Here is an 11348-nt window from a genome sequence, read left to right as displayed (position 1 = left end):
CTTGTTTTCTCTCTTTCTAACAGCTTTTTAGCTCCCTCGTGTTCCCTGCCCCTCTCCCAGGGCCGCTTTTGGGGTGTGCCCAGCACGGCTGCCCCGGGCTGTCCGGCACAGGGTGGGAGAGCTGGGACCGAACCCGGTCAATGCGTTTTGCTGAGGGGTGAAAGCACATGAGGGACGGCAGAGAGCTGGGCTGAGGATGAAATCCCGCTCTGGCCTCCCTCTCCTCCCAGCCCAGAAGCTGGATGATAAAGGTTGTCGTGGTCAGAGATGCAGCCAGGGCAAGCTCAGTTGTGTGGAGATACCCTCCCCTCGAGCCTGCTGCTTGTTGCAGAGCTTCTTGCCATCCAGCATTGCTAAAACCGTCCCTCGTTTTCCAGGGAAATAGGTCCTGTGAGTGGTCCTGTCTCTGTCACAGTAGTTCAGCCTCTTCCTGGTGTATCAAACCTTTTTTCCCCTCTGTTTTCCCTCAGCACTCCCTGTTCTCCGCGTTCTCCAGGTTCGGGCCGCTGTACTCGGTGCGGGCGCGCGGCAACGCCGCCGTGGCAGGGCCGGGATGCTGCGGGGTCATCAAGTTCTACTCAGCTGGGGATGCCAGCAGGGCCCAGCGCGCCTGCAACGGGCAAAGGCTGTTTCAGAAACGCCCCTTGAAGGTAAGAGAACAGCCCCGGGGGGAAACGTGCAGGACTCAGCCCCGCGAGCTCCCCGAGCTCCCCGGCATGTGGAGGGGGGCCAGCACAGGCCACAAAGGTGATTAAGGGGCGGGAGCATCTCTCTGAGGAGGAGACACTGTGGGAGCTGGGCTTGGTTAGTCTGGAGAGGAGAGGGCTGAGAGGGCCTCTCCTCAATCCACACAAATGTCACCAAGGTGGTGCCAGAGGATGGTCCCAGACTCTGTTCAGTGGTGCTAGTGATAGGACGAGGAGCAATGGCCATAAACTAAAACATGACAAGTTCCGCCTCAACATGAGGAAGAGCTTCTTTCCATGGAGGGTGGCAGAGCACAGGAACAGCTGCCCGAGGGGGAGGGGAGTCTCTCTGTCTGGAGACATTCCAAACCCACCTGGGTGCTTTTCTGTGTCACCTGCTCCAGGTGACGCTGCCTTGGAGTAGGTGGTCTCCAGAGGTCCCTTCCAAGCCTGACAGTTCCGTGATTCCGTGAAATACTTGATCTCAGTGGTGCAAAATCTTTACTAACTTGTGGCTGGGCACTGCCACCGTACTGCCATCCCCCACTGCTGGTTCCCAGGGAGCATTTAAGCAGGAAAATGGCAGCGTCCTCCCCCTGGCATAACAGGGTGGGCCTGTTCCGGGGTAAAGCCCAAGCAAATATTGAACCCAGCTCAGGAGCACACACAGGGCTGGGAATAGGTTACCTGAGGGTGACTGTGCCAGAACTGTCAGTGGTGTGGCTGGAGTGGGAGCCTCACAAGCAGGGCCTGGCTGAGCAGGGTTCTTCTCTCCTGGGCAGGTTTGTGTTTGCCCCAAGCAGAGGGGGATTCAGCAACAAGCCCCTGCCCTCAGCAGCAACAAGTGCCAGGAGTTGGCCAACCACTACCTGGGCTTTAACGGCTGGTCCAGTCGCATCATCACGGTGAGGGGCCCTTTGTGTTCATCCGTCGTCCTTCCCCTCATCCCCCTCTTCATTGGAGGGGTTGGTGGAATGAATTGTCCTCCACTCAGCAAATAATAGTCAGCTACAAGAGCTGTGTTTTGGGCCATGGATGGGGGGGTTTGAGAGCCTGTGGGGAGCAGGTTGTGATGGGTGAGGGCACTAGCTTGGCTTCCGTTAGTACAAATGGGGGGGGCCTGAGTGTTCTTTGTGTGCCGAGAGAGAGATGGCTGAGACTCCCAGAGGATGGGGACTAGGAGGTGTTTCTAAACTAGGATCAAACCAGCAAATCCCCCTGCTCTGTCTCCACCACCTGCTTCTGCCTCGGAGCCACAGGCTGTGCAGAGAAGGTGTGTGGTTCTCAGGCACGGGCCTTAGTGGGCAGAGCCTTCCTATCCCCTTCATCTTTAATCGCGGTGGGGAAAGCTCTGTCTGGGGCCTTCCAGAAGATCCTCCTCGTAGTCTTGGGTAAGGCTGGGGGTTGTGTGAAATGTTTGGGCTGATATTAGAATTTCTGTGACCATTGATAGGGGTTCTTTTTGCCCTGAGCCTTTCTTGGGGCTGGAGGGAGCAAAACTAAATTTGTGCTGTGTTCTATAGTGGTTTAACAGTGATTCTCTGTGCTCTTCCCAACAGCTGCAGAAGGTGTCTGCCCTTGATGGTGAGAATGAGGAGCTGGGACAGAGCTCCCAGCAGGGACCTGTGAAGTTCCTGTGTGCTCTGGAGCTGACGCTGCCCCAGCACGGGGTGTGCAGCCGGGGAGTTGCCCTGGGCCAGGCAGCCGTAGGAGATGGGCAAGGTGGGCTTTGTTGGGCTTTGGGGGCAGTGCAAGTCTCTCCCAGCAGCTGTTGCAGACACTGGCCAGTTCTGCTTTTGCACAGCTGATGGGATCCCGAACCTCTCCCTTCCCTGCTTCCCACCTTTCCTGCCCCCTGTTGTGTCCCTCTTGCCCATGGTGTTATCCATTCCCCGGCACAGCCACTTGGGAGCATGTCCTGGGCACAGCTGCAGTGCCTGCTCAGTGGGCAGTGCCCTGCCCAGGTCAGTAACGTGCTGCTGTTTGTGTTCAGATCCCCTGGAGCTCATCACAGCCACGAGAAGAGCTCAGAAGCTCGCGGTGGGGAAAGCTCTGTCTGGGGCCTTCCAGAAGATCCTCCTCGTAGTCTTGGGTAAGGCTGGGGGTTGTGTGAAATGTTTGGGCTGATATTAGAACTTCTGTGACCATTGATAGCGGTTCTTTTTGCCCTGAGCCTTTCTTAGGGCTGGAGGGAGCAAAAGTAAATTTGTGCTGTGTTCTATAGTGGTTTAACAGAGAGGTTCCTCCCTGTGAGCTGTGAGAGTGAAAGGGAGATCTGACAGGAGGACGGATATTTTTATGATAAATAAGCCATTGAAAGTCCACATTCCAGGGGTCTAAATGGTGTTAGGGACAGCTTTTTGCCACTCCACATGCATGCTGAGTGGGGATGTGAGGCAGGGGTAACAGGAGCTGAACTGCAGCCCTTTGGATGTTGCTGTCCTGGCCAGGAGAGAAGCAGAATTGTCCCATTTTCGAAGTTCAGGGGAGGTTCATTGTCGTTCCACACAGCAGTAACTAACCATGTCTGTGGCTGTTTCAGAAAATGGGAAAGTGGCTGTGGAGTACAATTCCTGCCAGGAGGAGCCCACAGACTCCTTAACAGAAGAGGAACTGAAGGGGCTTGTTCAGGTAAAAGTGGTGGATATTTGAGCTTTCCCACAGGGCCTGTGTGTTCCACCTGTTGGCTGTGATGGAACACAGCACATCCTCCTTGGATGCAGCAATGACCTCCACTTAAATCCTAGGAAGGAATTGCATCTTGGAATTGTGCAGCAGGCTAAGGTTTTTAATCTCCTATGTTTTTGTCTCTCTTTGTGCAGAAAGGCACATGGGATGTAGATGGGACAGGAAAACAAGGAGTACAGGGCTGTGACAGTGCAGCCTGGCAGACCTGACACGTGACAGTGTCCAGGGCTGCTCTTCATGGAGTCTGGGGGAGTGAACATTACAGGAAAGCCCTTGATGGTGTGGAAGAGCAAACATGTTCTAGAGAACGAAATTTACTCTTGATTTCCCTTCCCAGGTCAATGAATTGTCCTTGGAACAGTTTGACCTCGAAGAAGAAGAAGTTTTGTCTGATCTCAGTTTGGATGACGAGCCATGAAACACCCTGTTTGCTTTTCCTCCAGATGCCCAACAGGGAAAGAAATGGGCAATAAACCCTGTGTTACTAAAAGTAAGCCCCCAGATACATGCTGGTTTTGGAGAAGAGGTGTTTTGCTGTCAGCCTGCTCAGGTCAGCTCTCTCTGGAAGCCAGCTTAGCTGCATGATTGGTGTTTAGACAGGACAGCAGGTGTGAGCAGCACTCCCAGGACAGCCAAAGGAACAAGCTCTCCCTGCAAGAGCCCTGTACAGCTCCAGGTCACTCTGATCCATGGGAGAAAGTCTGGGATGGAAGATGTCTTAGCAGCAGGAGGAGCTGTGGGGCTGACCCAGCTCTGCACAGGCTCAGGAAAAAGCATTTCTCTAAGTGCAAATTGTTTTAAATAAAGTTACAAAGTCTTGTAAGAATGTGTTGTTGTGTGTTGAACCCCAGCTAGAAGCAGTGGGGACGTTGTCATTATGTAGAACAAAGATTGTCATTTCAAACGGGTTTTTTCATTAAATTAAGTCAAATTTTGCAGTGTGGTGTGGTGAGTGAACCTGGGAGGCAGCACAGGCAATGGGAAGGGGCATCGAGCACACCAAGTCGTGAGGTTGGGGATGCCTGTTTGATAACAAACCCCTGCCCAGAGTTTTGGACTTCTCCTTATTAAAAAAGGGTGATTGAAAACTCAGAGAGCTCAGGAAAGAGCCACAGGAATGATGTGAGATCCCTCTTGAAGTGAGAATGTTGCCTGTTTAAGTAAGAAGAGAAGAATGGGGGGATTTGCTGCAACAGAAATCCACTGCTACTGGCTGAGCTTACAAAGGTGAAGCAAAGTGCAGTGGCTGGATGATGAATCTGGAGAAATCCAAGTGGGAAGATGCAGCATTTCACATGGGGAGAGTGTTTGGATGGACTGGCCTCCATGGAATGCAGTAAGTCCCCTGTTGAGGCAAGTTCTCAGGTGGAGATGGTAATTTTGTATTAAATTGCCTTACAAATGTGTGAAAATATTTTATTCTCACACTTGCCCAGCAGTGTGGGGAGCAAGTTGAGGGAGGAGATTGTCCCCTTCTGCTCTGCTCTGGTGAGACCCCAGCCCTGGGGTCCCAATAGAGGAAGGACAGGGAGCTGCTGGAGTGAGTCCAGGGGAGGCCACAGACCTGGTCTAAGGTGTGGAAGAGCTCTGCTCTGAGGAAAGGCTGAGCTGGGGCTGTTCAGCCTGGAGCAGGCTCCGGGGAGAGCTTCCAGCCCCTTCCAGTAACTAATGGGGCTCCATGAGAGCTGGAAAGGGACTTTGGGATGCCAGGACAAGGGGGAATGGCTTCCCGCTGCCAGAGGGCAGGGTTAGATGGGGTATTGGGAAGAAATTCTTCCCTGAGGGGTGGGGAGGCCCTGGCACAGGTTACCCAGAGAAGCTGTGGCTGCCCGATCCCTGGAAGTGTTCCCAGCCAGGCTGGATTTGGAACAACGTGGAACAGTGGAAGGTGTCCCAGGCCCTGGCAGGGGGTGGGATGGACTGATCCTTCAGGCCCCTTCCAGACCAGTCCATGGTAGGGTTCTGTGGTGTGGGTCCATGACTATGACACAGTCTCTTGGTGGCTGTGCTGACACAGCCCTCTGTGACATGGCAGGCCCTGGCAGCGCCCCGGCCTTGCTTGCCTGGTGCCCCCAGGCCGTCATGGTTCACCATGGCACTTCTCACATGCTCCATGTGCTCCCTGCTCCTGCTGGCATTGCTGCTGGCAGCGGCTCCGTGCCCGGCTCAGGCTGGGAAGCCCTTTGGACACCGCTGCAGCTCCCCACGGCGGGGGCTGCTGGACTGTCGCCACGCCGGGCTGACCACCGTGCCCCCGGCCACCAGCACGTGGCCCCTGGACATGCTGTGAGTGCCCACTGACCACAGAGCCCTCCAGAGCCCTGCTAGGCCTGGCACGACTGGGAACCCTCCCGACAGCCTGACGTGGCTGGGAACCCTCCCAACAGCCTGGCATGGCTGGGAACCCTCCTGACAGCCTGGCATGGCTGAGAACCCTCCTGAGAGCCTGGCTGAGAACCCTCCCAACAGCCTGGCACGGCTGGGAACCCTCCTGACAGCCTGGCGTGGCTGGGAACCCTCCTGAGAGCCTGGCAGGCACATGGCAGCACAGACTGGCTGGCTCTGGGGGGCTCGTACTGCAACTCCAGGGGGGAAGCCCAGTTGGCCACGCTGTGGCACTTCCAGGCAAAGCCCACTTCTACCTCAGCAACTGATTTCCAGGGAAAAGGGTTTTCCTGAGGGCTGATGGTGTCAGTTGTTTCTTTGAAGGGATTTCACTGACAACTCTATTTCGACCTTGGGACCGCAAACGTGGAAGGAATACCAGTGGGCTGAGACCTTGTGAGTACCATCCAGCATCTCAAATGTCAGGAATTCTGGTCTTTCCCATCCTTTTGTCCAGTGTTTGAGCACCCACACAACCCATTTCCATGGGAATTCTGAGCTGGGCTGCTCAGCAAGGAGGGCTGTGAATGCCCAGGGCTTCCTAGGATGGCAAGAAATGCCATGAGCTGTGTCCCATCCCACGGGATCATCGCTGTGGCTGTTTGCCCAGGGATCAGGCTACACTCATCTTCCCCTGGCCAGGAGCAGGTGCCTGCTGCAGCCATGAGTGGGGATGATCCCTGCAGTGCTCCAAAGCCATGTTCCAGCATAGCTGCTGTAGGACCCCCTTGCATGACAACTCCAGTTGCCCCTGGCGAGCAGCTGGTGTAACCAAGTCTGTTTGTGTCCTCCCAGAATCCTCAAGGACAACGAGCTGCAGGCACTGAAGAGGCATTCCCTGGAAGGGCTGTTCCTGCTGAAGCACCTGTAAGCACAGTGGGCTGCTGCCTCCCCCTCCCTTGGGCCCCTGCTGCTCAGCCCAGCCTGGCTAAGGGGGCTTTATCCCTCCTGGGGCAGGAGGCTCATCCCAGGTTCCACAGCCTTGCAAGCTCAGGTCAGATCAGAGCTGGGGAACACAGATGCTGCCAGTGCCAAAGGAAAGGAAAGACAATGGTGCAAGTGGAATTAATGTTTTGTGTTCTCATTGTAACAGGGATTTATCTGGCAATAACATCAAGTCCATTGAGGAACATGCCTTTGAGCCACTGCCTTTTCTGGAACATCTGTGAGTTATAAAAGTTTCCTCCAAGTGTGTTGAATGAAGGCTTCTTGCGTGGATGAACCCTTCTGTGTTAAAAACAACAGGAGCATTTCCTAGAACAGTGACACTTTCCCCTGCTGCAAGACAAAGGCAAAAGGATTCATTTCCGTGATCTCCTCTGTCCCCAGAAACCTGTCTGGGAATCAGCTCACCCTGATCCCCAGTGGTGCTTTCGAGGCCTGGCATGGGATGCAGTTTCTGCGGGAGCTGTAAGTGGAACAAGGTCTGAAGGCAGATGGGAGCAGACCCCGCAGGGGCAGAGGGGCAGAGCAGCTTTGCCCCCCACAGCTCACATCCTTCCCATCCCCCCTCACAGCCCTCTGCTGTTTTTCCAGGATCCTAAGCCATAACCCCCTGACCCTCATAGCTGACACAGCATTCTTCAAGCTGCCTTCGATCAACTATCTGTAAGTACTGACTCCTTTGGACCAGACTGGTGCAGAACTTTGTCTCTGCAGTGCCCTGTTCTCAGGACAGCAGAGATCCAGCAGCAAATCTCCCTGTTCTCCCAGCCTTTTGCTGCTGGAGGCCAAAATATCCCCAGCAGCAGCAGAGCAAGGCAAAGGCCAAGCAATTCTGGTGTGTCCCCAGCTGCAAAGACCCAAGGAATTGGGATACAGGCTTGAAAGAACTAGAGGCTGAGCAGGTCTAGAGCCTTGGAATGGCCGGTGGGGTCCCACGAGACCTGCAGGATCCCCTGCTGATTCAGAGCCCATGGGGAGGAGCAGGTCAAACAGGGAAATGGTGGGCTTTTGAATCCTTTCTGTTCGATTGGGAAGAAGTGGATCCCTCTGCCAACACCACCAGCATCATCAGGGACCCAGGCTTGTTCTCAGAGCAGAGTTCTGGCAACGTCACCTGAGAATTTAACGAGGTCCTTCCAATCCTTGCAGGGACCTGAGTGCAACACAAGTGTCTGCACAGACACTGCTCCTGCTTCTGCAGACAACATCCCATCTGGAGACACTGTGAGTAGGTGGGACTGAGTGCCAGCTTGGACTGAGAGTCATGGATTGGGATGCCAGGTTTTCCAATAATAACCTCTTGTCTTTAGCAAAGTGCCCCGTGCCGTTTCCTGCTGCCTCTGCAAGGAACGTGGCACCATCGAGACCCCGTGCAGGACCATCCAGTTCTTCTGTGAGAGCCTGTGTGACACCAGCACTGCCCAGTGTGGTAGGTGTCCTGACCGTGGGGATTGCCCCTCAAACCTGCCCCCTTTTGGGGGGTTCCCAGACAGCCTTGGCCACCTCCATGGCATCGGTCCAGCAGGCAGCTCAGGTGAGACCTGGGAGGCCTTGGACTGTGCTGCCCCTGTGTGCCTGCTGCCTGGGGCAACCTGTGCCCCTGTTTTTTGGCAGAAAGCTGCTCAAGATGCCGAGTCGCTGATCTGCTCTCCTGATGTTCTCCCACAGGTTCTCTAGCCCAGAAACGGGCAGAAATAACGGGAGCAGCACAGCCTGGACAACTCAGAAGCAGCTCGGTGCTGTACGTCAAACCCAAGGACATTCCCCCAGCACACCATGGATCCGTAACGTTTGCAGTTGCTCAGAAGCAGGCCAGCACCAGGGGTGACCTCAGCAGCCAGGGAGATTCCCGAGCAGACTCGTATTCCTCCCAGCACCTCTCCAGCCAGGGAAGGAAAGCCATCGATGAGCTGCTGGTGAAGCTGCACAACATTCAGAACAGGGGCTGGACCGGAGATGTGGACAGCAAACCCGATTTTCTGGCAGAGCAGCTGGTGGCTGAGCTCCAGAGCCAGCAGCCCGATGCTCAAAGCACCCTGGCTGTGGCAAACATCGTCCCACAGCAGCCAGCGCCCGCCAGGCGCAACGTGCAGAAGTTCCCAGCAGTGGAGGGAAAGCAAACCACAGGCTGGGAGCAAAAGCAGCTCGAGTCAGGCTTGAACTGGCCAATCTTAAACCGCTGGGACGTAGCTGGTGGGTCAAACCCCCCGGATGACAACGCTGCCTTCGGACATCACGGTGCAAAGGAAGCAGCAGCTCCCCGAAGGAGCTCTGTCCAGAGGTACCAGCGCAGGCAGAGGGACACCGGCTATCAGCTGCCATACAACCCCCTTTTCTACGAGGTGTCTGGTGATGTGCAGGGAGAGGAAGAGCCCACGCCAGGAGAAAGCAAAGGTCTAGACAGAAAGCCAGAGAATCTCTTGGACCTGTGGCTCAAGAGCCACCCTGAGGACAGCGCTGAAGAAGAGCGTTCCTCTCTCGGGGAATCCGGGAAGCAAGGAGAGGCAAGGTCCAGGCTTGCCAAGGAGGCAGGAGGCTCCCAGAGCCCCGGCCGTGCTCCAGCTCCAGCAGAGCTCCCCGAGGCAAGGGTTGAGCATCCCCTGCACTCGGAGGTGCCGGACGAGGCCCTGCGGACGTTCATCGCCCGCGTGACAGAAGCCCTGAGTGCAGAGTGCAGCCAGCTCGACCTGCAGCTGCTCTGTGCCAGGATGGTCTCTGAGGCTGGGCTGCTGGCAAAGAGGCTCAGCCCCAGGCAGGACAGCCAGGGAGTCGCTGCTTTCACACGGCAGTGTCTGCACCTGGCCTTGGAGATGGGCAAGGAGTCCGCAGGAAAGGTAGGAGAGCTCCTGGGCACTGCTGCATGTGCCTCTCTGGGCAAGGGGCAGTGGAAGGAGCGAGCCTCTCTCCCCTCCTGATTTGCTCTCCTTCTCTCCCAGCACAATGCAGGGCTCAACCACTCCATAGTCACCAGGCTATTGGTGTTTGTTATCATCATGATCTTCGCCATCATCTTCGTCCTCATCATGATCATGTTATATTTAGTCCAAGTAAGCCAGAACCTCCCTTGCCAGCTGTCAGTCAGGCCTGCGGTGCCCAGCTGAGCCCCAGGGGGGTGTGGATGCCTGGGCTCGTGCTGGGGAGCACCGGAGATGTTTGTGCACCCCTGGAGCTTGTGGCAGCTCCACATCCCCCAGCTCAGTAGGGTTCAGCCTGCTTGGAGGGGGCTTGTCCTGCCCTCTGTTCTGACTATGCACAGCTCTGCTTTGCTCTCCTGCCTTCAGCCTTGCAGCACTGCTAACAGGAGAGCTCTGGGAACCCAGGTCATTCCAGAGGCAGGGAAAAGCAGGAAACAGGGAGGGGAGGGCTCTCTAAAACTGTGGCTGTTTTCACAGACTTGCACGTGTATAGAGCAGGGGGGGTGGGAGGAAGAACCTTTTGGCCTCCCTTGCTCTGCAGAGAAACACAAGCCAACTGTGATGTTCCAAGTGTCTCTTCTTCCCCAGACTCACTGCTGGGAACGTCCTGAGGATGTTTGGCAGGACACTGTGAAATCCCCCCTGAGCAGGTACCTGCCCCCTGCCCTGTGGCCCCGCTGTGCCAAGAACCATCCCCACTCTGAACAGCAGCTCCTCCCCAAGCCCCCCGGCCGCCCTGGTGCCAGACACCTACCAGTCTGTGTTTAACACACTTTGCTTTGGGAGAGACCCAGGAAAGGGACCCCAGAGCGGGAGCGATGGGCACGGCCATAGGATCCCATCCCACCCAGCCCTGCTCCAGCCCTGTGCTGAGGGGCAGGTCTTGGGCTTCTGGGGTGGTCCCACATCCCTGTGACCACGAGGAAATAGCTCTGGGCTCCAGTTCTCAGCAAAACTCTCCTCTGGTGATGGCTCTGCCCTCTTTCTGCCTGCCCCACTCCTGTCTTCTGCACATGCCTTTCCCATCGAGGGCTCATTGCCAGCCACAGCAGCCAATGCCATCCCTTCCCTCTGGGACACCTGTGCAGCCCTCCCCCTGGCCAAACCTGGTTATTTTCCCGTTTTATTTTTTGTCAGATTCTTTGAGAAGCTGCGATACGGAGAGCTCAGGGACATGCTCAGCTGTGCCTTTGGTGGAGAGGGCGAAGAGCGGGCAAGGAACGTGCGCCAGGGCTACCCCTCTGCCTGCTGTCCCTCAGCTCTCCAGAGCGTTCCCGTCGCTGGTGGCCCCACACAGGACACCAGTGAATTCGAAAAGTTTGAGGAGAAGGTCATGCTGCTCATGGAGCAGGACTCTCGGGCGCTCCGGCTGTACGACTGGCACAGGCAGAGACGGGACAATGTGGAAGCTGAAGCAGAGGGGGAGAAGTGAGTGGGGTGGCAGATACCCGCCCTGGTTCTGCAGCCCTGGTTCTACACGGGCTGGGCCGGGCCTTTCCTTGGTGGTTATTTCCTTGCTGTTCTTTCGCAGCAACTCGGAGCAGCAGGATGAGTGAGGGAATGTCAGCAGCTGAAGATGAGATCCCTCAGCCCAGTCCCTCTGCTGCATCCCAAGGCCCAGCACAGCCCCCATAGGCCCCATAGAACCCCATGGGCCCCATACCCCTATAGGCTCCATAGGCCCCATAGGCCCCATACCCCCATAGGCCCCATAGACCCCCATAGGCCC

At 56.2% G+C, this 11348-nt stretch overlaps 2 protein-coding genes across 2 annotated transcripts in view; both read left to right on the top strand.

Annotated features, from left to right (window-relative positions):
• Positions 1-4184, top strand: part of RDM1 (RAD52 motif containing 1) — a 10557-nt gene extending 6373 nt beyond the window's left edge. Inside the window, exons 5-11 of the mRNA XM_029961465.1 lie at positions 236-292; positions 378-650; positions 1469-1591; positions 2246-2408; positions 2680-2778; positions 3229-3317; positions 3712-4184. Coding sequence (XP_029817325.1) covers positions 236-292; positions 378-650; positions 1469-1591; positions 2246-2408; positions 2680-2778; positions 3229-3317; positions 3712-3792 — 885 coding nt within the window. The 3' untranslated portion in view covers positions 3793-4184. The remainder of the gene's footprint in view (positions 1-235; positions 293-377; positions 651-1468; positions 1592-2245; positions 2409-2679; positions 2779-3228; positions 3318-3711) is intronic.
• A 1261-nt stretch (positions 4185-5445) lies between these two features.
• On the top strand, positions 5446-11051 carry LOC108640484. Its single transcript, XM_029961464.1, has 11 exons — positions 5446-5660; positions 6084-6155; positions 6555-6626; positions 6853-6924; positions 7089-7169; positions 7296-7367; positions 8015-8133; positions 8373-9538; positions 9641-9751; positions 10208-10269; positions 10757-11051. Exons 1-11 carry the CDS (start codon positions 5467-5469, stop codon positions 11049-11051), a joined length of 2316 nt encoding a protein of 771 aa, XP_029817324.1. The 5' UTR covers positions 5446-5466.
• Positions 11052-11348: the final 297 nt, after the last annotated feature.

The sequence above is a fragment of the Manacus vitellinus genome, unplaced genomic scaffold (genome assembly GCF_001715985.3).
Source record: "Manacus vitellinus isolate BGI_N305 unplaced genomic scaffold, ASM171598v3 scaffold_35_pilon, whole genome shotgun sequence".
NCBI lineage: Eukaryota > Metazoa > Chordata > Aves > Passeriformes > Pipridae > Manacus > Manacus vitellinus.
This window is presented reverse-complemented; position numbering and strand designations above follow the sequence as displayed.

What these genes read in the sequence shown, in the direction of transcription:
- LOC108640484 (XM_029961464.1), top strand. Translation starts at nt 5,467, where the DNA reads ATGGCACTTCTCACATGCTCCATGTGCTCCCTGCTCCTGCTGGCATTG. An exon ending in ACGTGGCCCCTGGACATGCT is followed by an intron (nt 5,661 to 6,083) that starts GTGAGTGCCCAC and finishes GTTTCTTTGAAG; the next exon opens with GGATTTCACTGACAACTCTA. An exon ending in CTGCCTTCGATCAACTATCT is followed by an intron (nt 7,368 to 8,014) that starts GTAAGTACTGAC and finishes TCTTGTCTTTAG; the next exon opens with CAAAGTGCCCCGTGCCGTTT.